The 19,520-nt window shown below is 40.9% G+C and overlaps 1 protein-coding gene across 2 annotated transcripts in view; it reads left to right on the forward strand.

Moving 5' to 3' along the window:
* Window positions 1–19,520, forward strand: part of PCNX2 (pecanex 2) — a 307,465-nt gene that overhangs the window by 59,433 nt on the left and 228,512 nt on the right. For both annotated transcript variants that reach the window (XM_003267270.4, XM_030812668.1), the window contains exons 10-13: window positions 1,114–1,259; window positions 4,906–5,059; window positions 5,159–5,191; window positions 14,368–14,539. In XM_003267270.4, coding sequence (XP_003267318.2) covers window positions 1,114–1,259; window positions 4,906–5,059; window positions 5,159–5,191; window positions 14,368–14,539 — 505 coding nt within the window. The remainder of the gene's footprint in view (window positions 1–1,113; window positions 1,260–4,905; window positions 5,060–5,158; window positions 5,192–14,367; window positions 14,540–19,520) is intronic.

Here is a 19,520-nt window from a genome sequence, read left to right on the forward strand (position 1 = left end):
AGTTGGGGAGTTGCTGAGCAGGTACAGGGTTTCGGTTTTGCAGGATGAAAGGTTCCAGAGATCTGTTGCACAACAATGTGAATATCGTTAACACTATTGAACTTTACACTTAAAATGGTTATGATGGTAAATTTTATGATATTTGTTTTTCACCCACAATTAAAGATATATAGAGGTTAGAAATAGAAGCTCTGCAGGGGGCTGGGGTATCTAGAGAAGGCTTAAGATAGTAGCAAGAAGTGACAAGCAGATGGTCAAACAGTGAAGGAGGAGCCGCATGAGAGCTTTGCTGTTAACAGCTTCTGTACACGGAGAACAGGAGACAAAACACAGGGGGGATGTCCAATAGGAGGCTCCCCACTTCATCTGAGACCTCACTGTTAGGATTAACTAAACACATTCTATTACCAACATCTTCACTAGGGGGACTGCATGGAAAACTGCGTGTTCCCAACCTTGTTCCAGGCTCCTAAGAATCCCTCATGAAGTATTTGATAGGCAAATCAATGAAGACTAATTTTTTTTTTCAAAATTGAATTCTTTTCCACTGAATTAGAGCTAATAAGAGATGAATTAGGGGTTAAAACTTTTACTATCTGGGTCTAAATTTCTCCACATTTTAGTTTTAACGATTTAGATTTTTTCAATAAATATTTCAGTTTTTCTTATAGCAGGCTTCACCAATAACCTAGATATTGCCAATGAAAATCTTTTTACTCTTAGTAAAATTTGAATATGTATCTCAACATTAACACACTTTTCAGAAATGAAGTCATTTAAGATCTTTTATTGAATTCCTACTTTTCATAAGAACTATTTTTATAGCAGTTTCTTGGCCTTAATGAGCAGTAGCATTTTGATGTGATGAGTAGCATAATTTTAATGGTACATTGTAAAGGAATTGAAGTATGTTGGTAAGAAAAATGCTTTTTGTTGATCATTATCCTTTTCTTAGAGTATTTATTTTAAATGAAATATGTTGGTTTACATATCAGAATTTGAACATCTGCTTTTTGTATTTTTTAATTATGGTGTATATGTATATATATATTTGTGGCCATGACATGACAACATGAAACCCTTTTTTCTGTTGTTTCTTTTGGTATCTAAAAGCATGTGAGTCAGGATCTGGAAGCCTCGTCATGTTCTTCAACACAAGGAAAATTTAACCGAGAGCAGTTTTACAAATTTATCATTTTCCCTGGCAAGTGGATTAAAGTCTGGTACGATCGACTGACCTTGCTGGCATTACTTGATCGGTAAGCCACTGAGCATGCACACGCGCTGTCGGAAGGAACACCGGGGACGTGGCAGTGCCCACTGCATGCTTGCAAAGAGAAAATTGTCACTTGCACGTTTTCAGGTTGTACGCTTCCTTTGCTGACAACCTAAAGTTAAAGCAATAAGATCCTGACAACTTAACAAATTGTAGTTTAGCAGTTACAATGAGAAATGAGAGTTACAATAAGTAACTCTTATTAATAATAAATTAACGTATTAATTAATAATAAGAGATAATGAGAAATAATAAGTTACAATAAGAAATAAGAAATGGTTTGTATTTAAGGTTTGTTTGGGCACAGTAGCATGCTTTGGTGTACTCATGTCTTGCCCCATTTTTGTAGGAAAGCTTGAGGCCTATCTGTAGCACAGGGCCTGGCTTGACTGGGTGTGGGCATGGGGAGAGGAGGGAAGATGAAGTAGGGTGATTTCTGCCTCTTTCCCGGACACCTTGGATTCTTGTTGCTCACTTGTATCTGATGTACACTCACTTGAATGTTAATTTTTCTTTTAATCTCCTTTCCCCTTTCTCACCTCCTCCTACCACTGTTCCATACAGCAAAACGTTGTGGGGTTGGAGCTGTGGTTACTAGGTAGGGAGAAAGAGGAGGAGAAGTTAAGGTTAGTTAAAACATGATGGAGGCTGGGCATAGTGGCTCACGCCTGTAATCCCAGCACTTTGGGAGGCTGAGGCGGGCGGATCACCTGAGGTCAGGAGTTCAAGACCAGCTTAACCAACATGGTGAAATCCCATCTCTACGAAAAATACAAAAGTTAGCTGGGTGTGGTGGTGCATGCCTGTAGTTCCAGCTACTCAGGAGGCTGAGGCTAGAGAATTGCTTGAACCCAGAAGGCAGAGGCTGCAGTGAGCTGAGATTGTGCCACTGCACTACAGCCTGCACAACAAGAGCAAAACTTAATCTCCCCCCAACCCAGAAAAAAGAAAACATGATGGAGATGGGCCTAAGGAGTGGGGGCTTCTCATTTGTATCTTTTCCTACCTCAAAATTTGCACATAACAGTTTATGATGTCCAAGGGCTGACTACACGGTTGGCTTGAAAATTTCAGATGCTATTACTAATGCTGCCATAAGCAATTGCTGAGCTTCACAGTTTAATGCCAGCCCTTGGGGGCGGTGGAAAAACTGGTTGCCTGTCTTGTTATCATTGGTCCCCCAGTGACTGGTTGTTATAGTAATGTCTTAAATAGTGTGATCACATATGAAAAAAACTATAGTCATGCAAAATTACAACAGTAAATTTCAGGACCCACAAGTCAGGGAATGGAGTTATAATGGTTTTCCTAACAACACTGTGTTACCCAAGGGACACACACTTAGAAGGAACATTTAATACTTAACTAAAAATCCAAGATAGTATATTCTGGTAAATGAGACATTTTTGAAATATTAATTATTTTCTGTTAAAAAGAAATTATTGAAAGTTGGACTAGCTTGCATTAACCCTTCATGTGAAAACAAAAATAAATATATCTATAGATTTGTTTGTTATTTTAAAATCTACTTGGTGACAAAAAATTCAATGGAAATCCACTGGAGGTCTAAGGAGGATGATGAGGATGACCGCACTTTTTAAAAGCTTATGTTTTTATTATTGTGATCACCTTTCTGGCAAGTCACAATGGGTTTTTAAATGTTGTGCTTAGGGATGACCTAGAAATAGCACCATTCCCTTATCCATAGATCCTTCAGCTGGTGTGGGGAATCCCTGGACTCGAGTCAGCCTTGGGAATTAAACCCAGTCCCTACTACTTATTAGTGCTGTGATCTTAGGATGGCTATGAAACCTTTCAGTGCGTCCATTTCCTATCTGTTAAATGGGTATAATCTATATACATTTAGGGCAGTGGAACTTTCGCTAGAGTTCTCATTTGGTGGAGACATGTGATTATACATTTGCCAAAACCCGATGTACACCACCAAGAGTGAACTCGAATGTAAACTATGGACTTTGGGTGATACTGATGGATAATGATGTGTTAATGTTGGTTCATCCATTGATGTTGATGGTGGGGGAGGCTGTGTGCATGTGTCTGTGGGGAGGGGCTATTTGGGAACTCTGTACTTCCCCACAGTTTTGCTGTGAATCACAAATGTCTCTCAACAACATAGCCTATTAATTTTTTTTAAATGTTTACAATTGCCTACCTGCTAGGCACAAAGTAGCCAATTATTCCTGTCTAAAAAAAAATCAGCTTAGTGGGGTAGAAAAACAGGTATATGAGCAAAAACTGGAAAGGTGAGAAGTATACTCAGAATCCTTGCGAATGACCCAGGCCCCTTGTTCCCTGACCCTGTGGTCCATGCCATCCCCTGTGACTCCGTTTCTGCCACTCCCTTCCATGGCCTCACCCTGCATCTTATCCTCTCACAGAAGTCTTCCACCTCTGACATTATAATCCTGTCTCTGCTCATCCTTTGTATCTCTTTCTAACTTCCTCAAATGTTCCTCAGTCCTCTCCAGCAATTTGCCCCCCCATATTTCTCTTACCTTGCAGCCCTTGCCATCTTCTATTCTACCTAGCCTACATGATCTAGCCCTGTAGCCCCTTCCTATCTCTATCCTAAAACAGCCTTACGTTGTCCTTTGCATACTCACCTGGTAACACTCCACCTCTGGATGACCCCACCTCTCTACCCTCTACCTTGTATGGGGAGTCCATACAAGAGTCACCCAGTGAGACAGTGTGGACCCGACACACCCCAGGGCAGGCCCTCTGTACTGTCAGGAAGTTGCAGCTCACCCTTAACTCTCCTGCTGGACCTCTCCTGGCTCCTGAAATTTGACAGTAAACTTGGACACCAAAAGTTTTATCTGGAAATGATTGTCTGCTTAGGCTTATCTGGAAATGACTGTCTGCTTAGGCTTATCTGGAAATGACTGTCTGCTTGGTGTGAATGCATCCCCCTTACCACCCCCTTCCATTGAAAAGAACCAGTGAAGCTCTTTATCTGAAACACATTTCATGGTCGTGGATGGAATCATTAACTACGTTTTGCCAGTAAACCCAGTTTAGTGGCCAAGAAGATCCAATGGGATGAGATTTTATTTGCTTCAATAACAAAAGTCTGGTGTTAAGTTGGATTTTGTTTATATAGCATGAGGAATAAGGAAAGAAAGAAACCCTAAAATCTCATAGGGGAATAAAGTCTTGCTTAAGGTATCTACTGTGTTGTCATGGTTCATTTTTTTGGAAACATGAAGGCATTCTGTTTAAAAATGGCAAAACTGGCTGGGCACGGTGGCTCACGCCTGTAATCCCAGTACTTTGGGAGGCCAAGGAGGGCAGATCATGAGGTCAGGAGATCAAGACCATCCTGACTAACATTGTGAAACCCCATCTCTACTAAAAAAAAAATACAAAAAATTAGCCGGGCGTGGTGGCAGGTGCCTGTAGTCCCAGCTACTCTGGAGGCTGAAGCAGGAGAATTGCTTGAACAATTCTGGAAGGCAGAGCTTGCAGCGAGCTGAGATCATGCCACTGCACTCCAGCCTGGGCAATAGAGCAAGATTCCATCTCAGGAAAAAAAAAAAAAAAAAAAAGGGAAAACTTACTCTCTTTTTTTTTTTTTTTTTTTGCCTTTATGTATATGTTTTGCACAGAACTGAAGACATCAAGGAGAATGTACTGGCGATTTTACTCATTGTCCTGGTTTCCCTCCTTGGATTTCTGACCTTGAGCCAAGGCTTTTGCAAAGATATGTGGGTGCTCCTCTTCTGCCTCGTCATGGCCAGCTGCCAGTACTCCCTGCTAAAGGCAAGACCACATCTAATTCTTACCAGTAGCGTGTGCTGTCACTAATGTAGCCTTGAAATCATGAGATGATGACACAGACACTTCTGATTTGTGTTTTAGAGTGTTCAGCCTGACCCCGCCTCTCCAATACACGTAAGTTTCCAAATACAGGCAAGTAGCTTTTCTTGTCTGTCTGTGTTGAAGACAGGGAAAAAGCCAAAATCTGGTCAAAGGGCCAAGTCTGTACCTAGCTTTCTATACCGAATATAAAATAGAAATATAAAATATATATATATAAGTGCATGGTGGCCAGCTTCCAGCTAGATCTGAGAGCATGGTGTGGGTGGTATGGGGGAAGGTGTGGGGCAGGGGGTGGAGAGTGTGTGCGGAGTCTTTCCTATCCCACTGGATTCAAGTCAGCAAAGACCGAGCAGTCTGGGGAGAAGACCACAGGCGTTGCCATCAGACTGCCTGTCTTTATATCCTGATTCCTCCACTTGAATGTTTGACACTGAACAACATACTGGGCCTCTTCATGCCTCAGTTTCCCTATGTGTAAATAGGTCTAATGGAAGTGCCTACATGGATTAAATAATCCATGTAATGTGCTATAACAGTGCCTGACACATAGAGATGGCTCAATAAAGGTTAGCTCTTATTATTAGTGATATATGGGCATGAATCATTATTCTTATTTTTAAAATTTATTGTATATACTTATGGGGTACAGGGTGATGTTTTGATACATGTATACATTGTAGAATTATTAAATCAAGCTGTTTGACATGTCTAAAACCACATATAGTTATCATTTTTTTTTCTGGTGAGAACATTTAAAATCTACTCTCAGCGATTTTTGAGTATAACAGTGTATTATTATTAACTATGGTCACCATACTATACAGAAGATCTTCAGAACTCCTTCCTCCTGTCCAGCTGAAACTTTGTACCCTTTAGCCAATCTTTCCTCATTCCCATCCCACTGCCTCCTGGTAACCACCATTCTATTCTCTTTTTCTATGGGTTCAACTTTTTTTAGATTCCACATGTAAGTGACATCCTGCAGTATATTTCTTTTTGTGCCTGACTTAATTCACTTAACCTAATAATGTCCTCTAGATTCATCAGTGTTGTTGCAAATGACAGGATGGTCTTCTTTTTTTTAGGCTGAATGATATTCCTATTATATGTATATACCACATCTTCTTTATCCATTCATGTGTTGATGGACATTTAGGTTGATACCATGTCTTGGCTATTGTGAAGAGTGTTGCAATGAACATGATGATGCAGATATCTTTTGGACATATTGATTTTATTTCCTTTGGATATATGTTCAGAAGTGGGGTTGCTGGATCATGTTCAAATAGAATTAAAAATTCTATTTTTATTTTTTTTGAGAAATCATACTGTTTTCCATAATGGCTGTACCGATTTCCATACCCACTAGCAGTGTAGAAGGGTTTCCTTTTCTCCAAATCCTTGCCAACACTTGTTATCTTTTGTCTTTTTGATTAAAGCCATCAAAACAGGCATGAGGTAATAGCTCATTGTGGTTTTAACTTGCATTTCCCTGAATCATTTATTCTTTTTACATGAAGCTAATCTCTTTATTCCACATTTTCACGTATATTGTTACTTTTCATCTCTGTAACTTTGAGCTAATTCACAACAAAGACTCTGAGCTCACCTGTGCTGATCTGTTGGTGCCCTGGCATTATTTTGTGAACTCTGAAACACACACAGTGCTTTCGTCTGAGCCTGCTGCCCCTTTGCTCATCCACGGTGGCCTACGGGGTGGGTGCTATGGGACGGGCAGTGCCCCTTGCAGGCATCTGGGCCACATGCCTCTGTACCGAGTTCACCGCCAGGTAGACTCCCCAGCTCCCTAAGCACTGTCTTTCCTTTGTTGTGGCAATCTCCTGTGGCCCTGGAAAACCCTCCCAGTGAAAGAAAGCTTGATTTTTCCCTCTATTGTGCTTTAAAAAAAAATTATATCCAGGATTTAGGACCCATTTTTCAATCTGTGATAGCTCCTGTTTAGCTCATGGTAATTAAGAAAAGCTTATAATTGGACGATCACATGGCATACATTGCTATCTTGTTAAATTCCTCTGTTCCCCGTAATTGGTTTACATGTAATACATCTTCTTTTATCCTAGAGTCTGAATGTCAAGATAAGTAGAAGCAGCATAATTAGGGTATTGAGATGTATTGTTGTGATTATCATCAGAAATCTGGGTTAGGTGGTGTGAGAGAGATGTACAGCTTTGAAGCTTTTTTGTTCAAGCCCACCCTAGATGCCACATCACCATTCTCCTGCCTCAGTCAACTCTCCTCACTCCTAACTGCACTTCGGTGTCGCTGTTTTTCTGCATGACTCTGGGGAGGGGTGTTCTATGCTATTAAACATTCTTTTCCTGCATATCCTTTCAGAAATAATGCAGGACATGCCAGTAAAGGTGGATGGCAAGTACAGCAGCATAATCCTTGTGGATTTGTAATGTCTGTTACTATGGCCCCTGTGCTACTGCTCTAGGTTGGAGTTATATTATTTAGTTCCTAGGGGAATCAATCAAGCTGCTATTCCTTTATCTGAGCAAGCATGTCATATAGTGAGACAGTAAGAAATCACTTTTGTAAGACATAGTCAGACATATAACTATGTTTATTGCAGTAATTAATTTGCTTACACAGATTTCTAAGTAGATTAGTCTCTGATTTGAGTTGGCATTTCTCCAGTACTTCTAATGAAGAAACAAAATATGGTAGCTATAAAATATTTCTTGTTGCAGTCTGACTGAACCATGTGGGTATTTAGAAGACAGATTTATTATCTCCCATTTGTAGATAGAAAGTTTTAGAAAGGAGATGGTCAGGAGCGGGAACCCAGGTTGGGGACACAGAGACGGTTCTCAAGCTTGCTGCTGATTTTTATTCACAAGAGGTTGTGAAAGGAACCAAACCGCTTTTCAGACTGCACTATTTTGCACATTTGTGGAGGGTAGCTATTAATAAATTCAGCCAATTTTTGCTCTTAGAGTGATTGACAGACCTTTCTTTTTTTGCTTGCTTCTAAGAGCACAGGTGGCATATTTTGAGCAAGTTGTTAAAGTCAGAAGATAGTGAAATGAAAATAAAATTTTTGCTTAACACTGTGTATTTCAATTTTAAATGCAGAATTAATAATAATGGCATGGCAACAGGTATGATATAGTAGCCCCTGGGCTCAAAAGAAATTAGTTTGATTCTAAAAGAAAATAGGTCTGGGAGAGCTTAGAAAGATTAGGAGTTGGATACTGTCTAACTGAAACTTTGCAATTTGAGTATCAGAGATGGCAATATGTTAATGAGGAATGAAGATATTAATTTGCTTACACAGGTGTCCATATATGTCTAACTGACAGTAACCACTAATAATAACCCAGAAAGCAAAATTCAGTAGAATATCCAAGAGGCAGAGAAAAACTAGAGCAGCGTGCCTGGGATCACCTGGGCAAGCCAGAGGCAGAGCTCGATTTCCCCCCTCCCCTCTACTGGATGGGACAGCACCCGGTAATCTGCATTTTTACACACTCCCAGGTCATTATGGTGGAGGCAATCACAGATCACACACTGAGAAATATTGGAGTAACCAAATGCATACGGGATTCATATTTGAATGCAGCCATACCATGTATAAGCTGTGAGAGCTTGGGAAACTTACTTCTCTCAATCATAGGTTTTTCATCTGCAAAAGAGGAATAAATAATAAAACAGGATTGCAAGAGAATGAAACAATGCAGTGTCCCTGAGTGTTTAGCACAGTATCTGGCCTGAAGCACTTAGCAATTGTTAGCAGTATTTTTGTGTTTGTGCAAAATATGGATAATCAGAGTAACATCAGTTGGATTTAATAAAGAATGCACTGGGCGGCTGGGCATGGTGGCTCATGCCTGTAATCCCAGCCCTTTGGGAGGCTGAGGGTGGATCACAAGGTCAGGAGTTCAAGACCAGGCTGGCCAAGATGGTGAAACCCCATCTCTACTAAAAATAACAAAAATTAGCCAGGCACGGTGGCAGGCACCTGTAATCCCAGCTACTAGGGAGGCTGAGGCAGGAGAATCGCCTGAACTCGGGTGGCAAAGGTTGCAGTGAGCTGAGATCGCACCACTACACTCCAGCCTGGGTGATGATAGAGTGAGACTCTGTCCCCAAAAAAAAAAGAGTGCACTGGGCAATGTATGTAATATGCCTGGTGCAGGCTTTAGCGTATACTAAATATACTAAGTCCTCTGTAAATGTTTCCTTCCTCTTTACATATGTGTCTGGATTCCTTACAGTACAAACTCCAAAGAGTGAGGGCTACAGCTTGTTATGCATTCTGTTCAATTAACTGTTGCTACTATTCAGGGAAGACATTTGGTATCCACTTCAGGTTATGTAGAAATTATTGGAGATTATTTTTTATAAGTAAACCTTTTATTTTAGAATAGTTTTAAATCTACAGAAAAATTGGGAAAGTGGTACTAAGAGTGTCTGTATACCCCATTCCCAGTTTCGCTGTATTAACCTGAAGCATTAGTCACAATATGATACATTTGTTGCAATTAATGGACCAATATTGATACATTATTATTGAAGTCCACATTTTATTCAGATTTCCTTGTTTTTTACCTAATGCCCTTTTTCTGTTTGAGGTTCCCATCCAGGGCACCAAATTACATTATAATAGCTATCACGTCTCTGTAGGCTCCTTTTGGCTGTGACCATTTCTCAGATTTTCCTTAAGCCTGAAAAATATTAGTCTGATTCTAAAAGGAAACAGTTTCTGGGAAACTTAAAAAAAAATAGGATGAGGTGGATACTGGAAGAAATCCAAGGAACATAGACTGGCAATATACTAATAGTTCTTGATGACCTCGACAGTTTCGAGGAGGACTGCTCAGGTAGTTTGTACACTGTTTCTCAGCTGGGATTTTTCTGATGTTTATCTCATGATAAGATAGGGCTTATGGATCTTAGGAGGAAAACCGCAGTGGTAACATGTTATATGGATCACATCACATCAACAGGACAAATTATCAATATGACTTATCTCTGTTGATGTTTACCTTGATCACCTGGCTACTGTAGTGCTTATCAGAGGAATGATTTTGAATGCCATGAAATACTTTCTCAATATTCAATCCTAAGAAATAAGAAGGTCAACTTAGTTTTAGTGGATCTTGATGAAAAGTTCTCAAATAATATTCAATTGTGTCTTTGCTCAAAACAGTACTAGTTAAAACAGAAACCATTTCAAATGATACTTAATTTCTACCATTGATTAAAGGCAGAATGTAAGTCACCACTCTTTCTGCTCTCTTTCACTGCCTTTGAGGGCAGTGCTGAGACAGTAGGAAAATATGTGAACTAGGAGGTAGCGGAGTGGAGTGCCCTGGATGGCACTTGATGAACACTTTGATACCCATTTCGCTGCCCTCTTGCCTGGACAACTGCATCTGCCATTTTGTCAGGGTTCACAGATCTGAAAGTTACGAGGTTGGACCTAACATAAATTGTTCTGTAGAATTCAATGATAAACTAAGCTTAAAGAATCTTATTTGCCTATTTCTTTTCAATTTTAAAGTAGCCTATCACATTTCTGCTATATTTAAATTGATGTTGCACCTTAATATCTCAATAGTAACCTGTTGAGAATTATTTAACCCTTTGGCTGCTGCTTCTCTTCCATACGAAGAGAATTCCTTAAAATATTTTGGATTCTGTTGTATATACAAAGTGTGGATCATAAAATAGTTGCTGTTTAGGGTCACAGTGGGGTGATGGGTGCCCACCCCCAGCTGTCCTTGCTTGCTCCACGTACAAGGGGAACCAAAGAGGATTATGAACATTTAGGATGGCTCTGAATGCACAAATGAACTGCTAAAGCTAAAGTAAAAACGAAATCATCAACAGCCACCAAAAAATAATGTTTAATTAAACTAACCTACACCGTTGTGAGAAACTATAAAACACAGCAGACCCTTGTTGCAGTGAGAGACTTCAGTGTACGTGACCATAATGTCACAGGGCAACAGCCAAGAAATGGGCAGAGAATGTCTGGGTTTTCGACACCTTCTGCAAATAAGGACCCCTTTTCTCTGCCCAGAGTTCTTTGAAAAAACTGACACCCTAAGACTATCACGGATGCTTTCCTCATTCTCCGAATTTGCTTCACATGAATAATGTTCACATTCTGTGTTTAAAGAGTGATGAGTATGAATGAAATTTTATGATGTCAGGCTGAGTCCTTGGGTCTGAAGAATCCAGTGCCACATGCATGCCTCCCCATGGTTGGTAGAGGAAGCCAGGCAAATGGGGCTCCAGTCCTTACTCTGCCATGCTGTTTTCTGTTGGTGAGGCCTGGGACAGTTTCTTCATCCTTATGTCTCAGTTTACTCTTATCAAAATGAGAATAGTATATGCTTCTCAGGATATTCTGAGGGTTCGCTACATGAATATACTTGAAGTAGGTAGGACACTCAGTGCCTGGGATGCAGGAAAGGCCAGACGAACATTAGCTGTTGTGGCTGTTGTTGTTTTATATCAGTTGTCAAAAAGAATAGCTGGCCAGGAGAAGGAGGCAGCAGTGAGCTATGATCATGCCACTGCACTCCAGCCTGGATGACAAAGCAAGATCCTTTCTTTAAAAAAAAAAAAAAAAAAAATCTGAATGTGGGGGAGACAGGAACATTTGTCAACTCAGCAGATGTCAGGCGCTCTCTTCTGTCCCAGGGAATGAAGCCTGGAGCTGGCACATGCAGCAGAGCTGAGAGAGAGGATGGAGGCAACCTGGCCAGGCTGTGCACAGACCTCAGGTCATTCACCTTGAGGCCAAGCCATGTGCCTTTACAATTTTCCCAGACACCCCAGCTACCTTACAATAAAAACCTTTCTCCCCACTTCACAACAACAGAACATTCGAAGCAGCTGACCATTCCACTGTCTCTAAGAGGATAATTAGGATGGCCTCGTCACGTCACTTAGCCACAGGCACCACTGCTTGCCACAAGCAGGACTCCTGGAGTTTTTCTTCGAGTCTTGAACCTTGCTCTTTCTCTGCACTGAGGCTAGCACTTGGGTGATGAGATGGCTTATGGAGGTAGGGCTGATGGAAAACGCAAATGCGCACAGAGATCTGCTTTTGTGCAATAGCCTTGCAAGATGCTCCCCAGCTGAATTCCATTGGTGCTCCCCACAGTGTATTTTAAGGTTAAAAGCAGATGGGGACTGATGGTGTCAAGTGAGTTTTTAAGAGATTATGATCGGACTTCAGCTGGTGGAGCTACTGGAATTTTTCTATTGGAAAAATTAAAATATCAGTCCTTAGGAGATTTGATGATTGATTCATATGTGGCAGTAGGAATTGAAGAGCAGGGACATTTTATTAGCAGGTGTTCTCAGAAATCAAGGCAAATAGAAGTAGTGGCCAGGCACAGGGGCTCACAACTTTTATCCCAGCACTTTGGGAGGCCAAGTCGGGTGGATCACCTGAGGTCAGGAGTTTGAGACCAGCCTGGCCAACATAGTGAAACCCCATCTGTACTAAAAATACAAAAAATTAGCCAGGCATGGTGGCAGGCGCCTGTAGTCCCAGCTACTCGGGAGGCTGAGGCAGGAGAATGACTTGAACTTGGGAGACAGAGGTTGCAGTGAGCCAAGATCATAACACTGTACTCCAGCCTTGGGCAACAGAGTGAGACTCGGTCTCAAAAAAAAAGTGGTTTATGTGCCTTGTATTAACAAAATGCTTAGTATGGTTTGGGGACCCAAAACATAGAATGGGAAAATGTGGTAAAGCAGGAACATGGTGATGAGGGCAGGCTCTTTGTAACAGTGCTATAAGTTTTGTTTCATGAATTACAAATACAAAGAAAACCTTCCCATGCCCACTAAAGTTTGACTTGGAAGATTCAGAATACTATCTCAGACTTGTTAAAGGCCAAAGACTTTTAATTTTTAGAATAATGTAGTTTTAACCTTTTAATCAAAGAAAAAAATCAGAGCAAGTGGAAAGTAGCTATTTAATGATATTTCCTAAACCATGCCAGTTTGAGGAAATGTTTCATATACATGTGTATTTGTATACTGCATCGTTATTTATACCAACAAATTTATTTTGCTACTCACTTGATGAGAAATGCATTTAGATTGAACTTGGGCTTTAGCTTCAGTTTTTAAAAATGCAACAAAAGAATTCCCATACCCATTAATCTATGACCTAGTTGGATTCAAAAGGAAATTTCATAAGAGTACAAGTATTCTTAAGACTGAACCTGGACTCTGGGCCAAACATAGCCAGCCTCCATGGACAGACTGTGTTTTCTTTCCTCTTAAAAGATGGTCTCAGAATAGGACGATTTCTATTATAGAAGCAGTGGCAATTTAAATTGCATTTCTAAATATAACATGTTCATGGCAGTGACTTTAAAAATTCACATCTGAAACCATATCACTTTAATCCTTCCTTTTTACACTCAAGGCAGTTCATGAATTGCAAAAGACACTTTTCCCAATTCATTTTCATTATTTTTTTCCCCCTGAATCTTATAAATTGTGCATTGATTTATGAGATGTAAATTTTTTGTTGGCTTTTGCCCTGAAAAGTTGATGTTGTATCTTTTCCTTAATTTTTCTATCCATTCAAGAAGAATAAAAAATAATTCTACTTTGCCTCATAACAATAGGCATAGGGATAAGATCAGGTCTGCTAAATATTTGGTATCCCTCACAGGAAAATGCTATGTACATAGTATAAATAACACTTTTTTAAAGCTGAATGATTCCACTGTGCACACTAAGACATTTTATGTAATCTCTGCAGGTATAACTTCGTACCCATATTGTCTTGCTTTCTAAGAGATTAGGAAATTAAAGCCCACGAATTATAATTATATTTCTTATTAATAGTGGCACCCAAGTGTACAGCAAACAGTGGTTTAAATTAGTTTTGCACTTGAAATGAACAAGATGAATGGAAATTTCATGTTGGGGAAAGCATTGAATTAGATCTAGATTTTCTCTCAGGATGGTAATTAAATTTTCAGGTAAATCTTGTTGAGATTGACAGGCATAACTTTTTTTTTGATGGTCTCATTCTGGTTTGACAGCATAAGAATCAGACTTTTTTTTAAATTTTCTTTTTTTCCTGTGGTTTTTTTTTTTTTGTATATGAATTGTGGTGGTTGGGGGAAAATGTGTTATATGGTATAAGTTATATGATATAGTGTAAATTACTGACTATGAGGCTTTTTTCATTTAATCAAAATAAAACGTACCATTCAGAAATTGTGTTTGTTTTCTAGGGACACAACCAAATCATAACATATAGCAGACCAATCTATTTTTGTGTGCTGTGTGGCCTTATTTTGCTTCTTGATACAGGGGCCAAAGCCAGGCACCCTCCCAGTTACGTTGTGTATGGCCTGAAGCTCTTCTCTCCATTGTTTCTGCAATCAGCTAGGGACTACTTAATAGGTGAGTTAATTATGGGGTTGTGGGGAAGAATATGGGCGGTGGGGGTATGTCTCCTCTTTGTCTTCTGAATTTCTAAGCTTCCTTACTTGATTATTGGGTGAAGAGATGTGCATTTTCCTCTTGGCTTGCATATCTATTGAAGACTGTCTGGGAGCCCAACCCTCAAAGCATCCAACTATGGAATTATTTTTAAAGGATTTTGATATTTATGACCAAGAAGTTGCAGCACTATAATGTCCATTATAATAATGCCCATTATAATAATGCCCATTATAATAATGCCCATTATAATAATGCCCATCTGGGCTGGGCACGGTGGCTCGTGCCTATAATCCTAGCACTTTGGGAGGCCGAGGCGGGTGGATCACCTGAGGTCAGGATTTCAAGACCAGCCTGGCCAACATGGTGAAACCCCGTCTCTACTAAAAAGATACAAAAAATTAGCCAGGCATGTTGGCGCATGCCTGTAATCGCAGCTACTCGGGAGGCTGAGGCAGGAGAATTGCTTGAACCCGGGAGGTGGAGGTTGCGGTGAGCCAAGATCACGTCATTGCTCTCCAGCTTGGGCAACAAGAGTGAAACTCTTTCTCAAAAAATAAATAAATAAATAAATAAATAGCCCATCTGAAGAATGGTTGTTATGGTGCCTGCTGGGGATGGTTTTGCCATCAGGGTAGCAGCATGAATGGGCATGGTTCTCAGTCCAGGTGGAGTCCTGGATACTCAGATCACCCAGTCTTCCACCAATCCCTTTGCTTGACTTAAGGTTTAGGCAGTATTTTACATAAAATGCTCTGTTTAAACAAGTCACCTGCATACTGTATGGTTTTGAGCCCTGACTCTGGAGCCAAACTGCTGCTTGTTTGAATTCCAGCTTTCCCACTTCACTAGGTATATGACTTTGAGCAAAACTTAACTGTGATATAAAGGCAAAAATATTGGCCACCTCAGAAATTACTGAAAATTTTAAGTGAGTTGGTTTACTTAGACATAGAGAGCAGCGCTGGGCACCAAGCATCAGCTGTTGTTGTCCCTATTATGCAAAGTGATTGCTCCGCTATTGACCTGACTGCATATGCTCTGAGAATTCTTGCAGAGACATCCAGGGGTTTGCACACCTGCCAACTTGTTGTTGTCTGTGATCACATTGACCAGCTGAGTTGATAAAGGGCAGCTTCTACCAACATCACTAGCTGGATCTCTCGCTTGCCAGCTAGAAATTTTACTCAAGAGACTGTCAAAGCCTTTGGTCCCACATCATCCTTTCCCAACCTCCGTGACAGCCCCCCAAATCTCTCTAGTGGAACTAGGGAGAGTGCCCAGGTATGGTGTAAGCTTTGTTTATGCTCCTTATAGGTGAAAACCCTAGTAGGCATTCCACCCTCTGGCTTCCCGTTCCTCTTCCTGCTGCTTTGGTTGTGAACTCTTCATTCTTTACTCCCCCAGTGCCTAACCCACCTCAAGCCCACCTTTCTATGCATCCACAACACATCTTTTCCTATTACATCATTTGAGAAGCAGAGTAGCTTCTTCTTCGATGGAGTCTCGCTCTGTCTCCCAAGCTGGAGTACAGTGACGCAATCTTGGCTCACAGCAACCTCCACCTCCTGGATTCAAGCGATTCTCCAGCCTCAGCCTCCCAAGTAGCTGGGATTACAGGCCTGTGCCACCATGCCCAGCTAATTTTTGTATTTTTAGTAGAGACGGGGTTTCACCATGTTGGCCAGGCTGGTCTGACCTCAAGTGGTCCGCCCACCTCAGCCTCCCAAAGTGCTGGGATTACAGACGTGAGCCACTGTGCCTGGCCAGAGTAGCTTCTTAATGCCAAAGGGTTATGCACCATGCTTCAGAGAACCTCTGAGTTCAATTAGGAAACAGAAACATGTTGGAAAAAAAATAAGAACAGATCCATAATTTGATCTCCCAGTCAGTGCCCTCCTGCCCAAGAATATTTGCTTCTATCCTTCCTGATATTTTTTGCTTTACTTTTTTTTTTCAGTTCTATCAGTTGGAACAAACACATACACAACAAGAAAGGCCTTCTGTCATTCTCATATTTTATAACTTAGTGCGCCCATATTCCTCACTAAGTCAGCTGCAATGAAAAAATCAGAGTTTGAGTAGACAGAGATGCTCACTCATGATGGCACACTGCAGGGCCATCCTTTCTTGCCATCTTCTTTTTGCAAACAGCAGTGTTGGAGTCCACAGCTCAAGGGCACATGAGGACCTGGAGATTAGAGAGGGAGAAAGCATAAAATAATTTTGGAAGGTGTCCAAGAAACAATTGTCTATGTCAAAATGCTGCCTTTTCTCTCTCTGCACTCCACACTCCATCTTGGGTACTCCCAGTCATCTTCTCCTGGGATCTTGAATGTGGGTTAGTGTTGATAGAGTGCCACCTCTTACAGGTCACAGGGATCTGTGGCTTAAGCTGGAGCCGTAACTACTGTGGCCCCTTCTCATCTCCTTCTCACACATTGTGTTCCTTCAACTTGGAAGCTGTTCTGCGGCCTCCCCCGCCCTTCATTATGCTGGCTCATAACACCTCATTTCCCTAAGTTTGGCCCCATTGTCTATCCTCTCACTACCCACACTTTCATAGTCCTTAGCCCATTTTGTAGCAATCTGCTTGCATTTGTAATACCGAAATAATGCCTGTCTCTCTCACTAGCTTATTCACTCAGAAAAGGCAAGGCAGAGACCCTGCCTGCTTTCTTACCACTCAATCCTTAGCAGTGTCTGGCATTTAGAGGTACTAAATAAACATTTGTTGAAAGGATGAACTAATGAACATAAAAGTCTGTGTTTTTTGTTTTGTTTTGTTTTTGTTTTTTTGTGAGATGGGGTCTATCTCTGTCACCCAGTAGAGTGCAGTGGCACGATCTAGGTTCACTGCAACCTCTGCCTCCTGGGTTCAAGCGATTCTCCTGCCTCAGCCTCCCAAGTAGCTGGGATTACAGGTGTGTGCCATCATACCTAACTAATTTTTGTATTTTTTAGTAGAGACAGGGTTTCGCCATGTTGGCCAGGCTGGTTTCGAACTCCTGACCTTAGGTGATCCACCCGCCTTGGCCTCTCAAAGTGCTGGGATTACAGGCATGAGCCACCATGCCCAGCTGAAAGTCTGCTTTAAGTACTAAGGAGATTAATGTACAAATAACTTTTGGCATACTTCCCATTCATAAATCAGACAAGGCTATAGTCCATTTAGACCATTTAACTCAGCTCTTAGAATAAGTAGGGACTTAAAAAGTGCCTTTTGCCAATAATCTGTAGAAAGAGGTTTGGGGCATGAAGAGCATGATGTGTCTTCTGTTTACAAATTGCTTTTCTGTACATGGGTATCTCCCTCATTCCCGGTTTTTAAAATTTTTATTTGCTACTATAAAAAAGTCAACTTTGGAATAAGTGTAGTTGTCTTGGTGGGGCAAACTTACAGTGGCATTGGAATGTGAGCTGTTATTAAAGCTCAAAAAATAAGAACTTAATGTCTTAAATAATTGTTAAAAGCCTAAGATTTTTAGCAGTAACCCTTGTTCTAGAATATCCTACTAGCTATGCATATTCTTATTTTATTTTATTTTTAAATCAATTTCATTAGGGATTGGAGAGGGAACATTCTTATCTTTTCCACTGGAATTCCCTTTCCCTCATTGAAGCTTCTGCCTAATACATATTTTTGTTTGCTTGTCAACAGTGACAACTAAAAATGGTGATAAATAATCCAGCAAGCTGATTAAATAACTTCTGGGGTAAAGATAAATAGAAAAATAGAACAATAGCACTCCCTATGGAATGAATGTGTTAAACATACTAATTTGCACTGAGCAGGAAAAGGTTGTGAAACAAATTTAGAACAAATGGGAGAGAAAGGAAAGAGATAGAGGCTTACACTATTTTTCTGACTTTATGTGGGAACATAAGGGCAACTTAAAGTCATTTCTTCCTTGTGGAGCTTATTCACTGTCTATTCCCTCAACTAGCAAGGGATGTAAGTAGTCTAAAGCTGCTGCCATTGCTCTATGGAGGAACTAGCAAGGAGAGAAGAAAAACATTAGGAGAAAACAAAACGTTATTAGGAGGAAAAAGAAGTGTACAGCTCTAGGAAGCGTAATACTTCCTAGAGCTGCTGTAACAAAGTACTCCCCACTGGGTGGCTTAGAACAACAGAAGATTATTGTCTTGCAGTTCTGGAGGCCAGAAGTCCAAACTCAAGGTGTTGTCCAGGCCATGCTCCTTCTGAAAGCACTAAAGAATGACCTGTTCCAGGCCTCTCTCCTTGGCTTGTAGACGGCATTCTTCTCCTGTATATTCACATGGTGTCCCCTGTGTGCGTGTGTGCCTCTGTGTCCAAATTTCTCCTTTTCATAAGGACACCACTCATATTGAATTAGGGTCTAGATGGACCCTAAGGGCCTCAGCTTAACTCAATAATCTGCGAAGACCCTATTTCCAAACAAGGTCACATTTAGAGTTACTGGAAGTTAGAACTTCAACATCTTTTGTGGGAACATAATTCAACCCATAACGAGGAGCATTTAAGAAAAAGGACAAGGGAGAAGAATTAAGTCCATGTGACATCGTTTCCCATGGATTTATTGTGCTTCTCATGCTGTGTTGGGTGCAAGTGGTCCTCCTCTGGCAGGTGCTGGGGAGCATGGAGTATTTCCTAGAGCAGTGTCTTGTTGGTGATGTGTGGGTTATCCACTGCCACTCCTGGTTTCTGCAATTAAACTATCACCCTGTCAGAGCAGGAGGAGGTGGCAGAGGAGAGGGACAGACAAGGAGCGAGGCCAGTCCAGTATCAGCATCTCCTTCTGCCACCTTGTGCAGAAGAGATCAAATGCCTGAGCCAGTGGTGTGAGATAAGTCAGGTGGACATGGGGCAGGTGGGAAGGATGGAGAAACTCCTTGTCATGCATAATGCAAGGAGAGAAGCATCTCAAAGGAAGAAGGAAACATCAGATGATTGAAGGAG

This window comes from Nomascus leucogenys, chromosome 5 (genome assembly GCF_006542625.1).
Source record: "Nomascus leucogenys isolate Asia chromosome 5, Asia_NLE_v1, whole genome shotgun sequence".
Classification (NCBI taxonomy): domain Eukaryota; kingdom Metazoa; phylum Chordata; class Mammalia; order Primates; family Hylobatidae; genus Nomascus; species Nomascus leucogenys.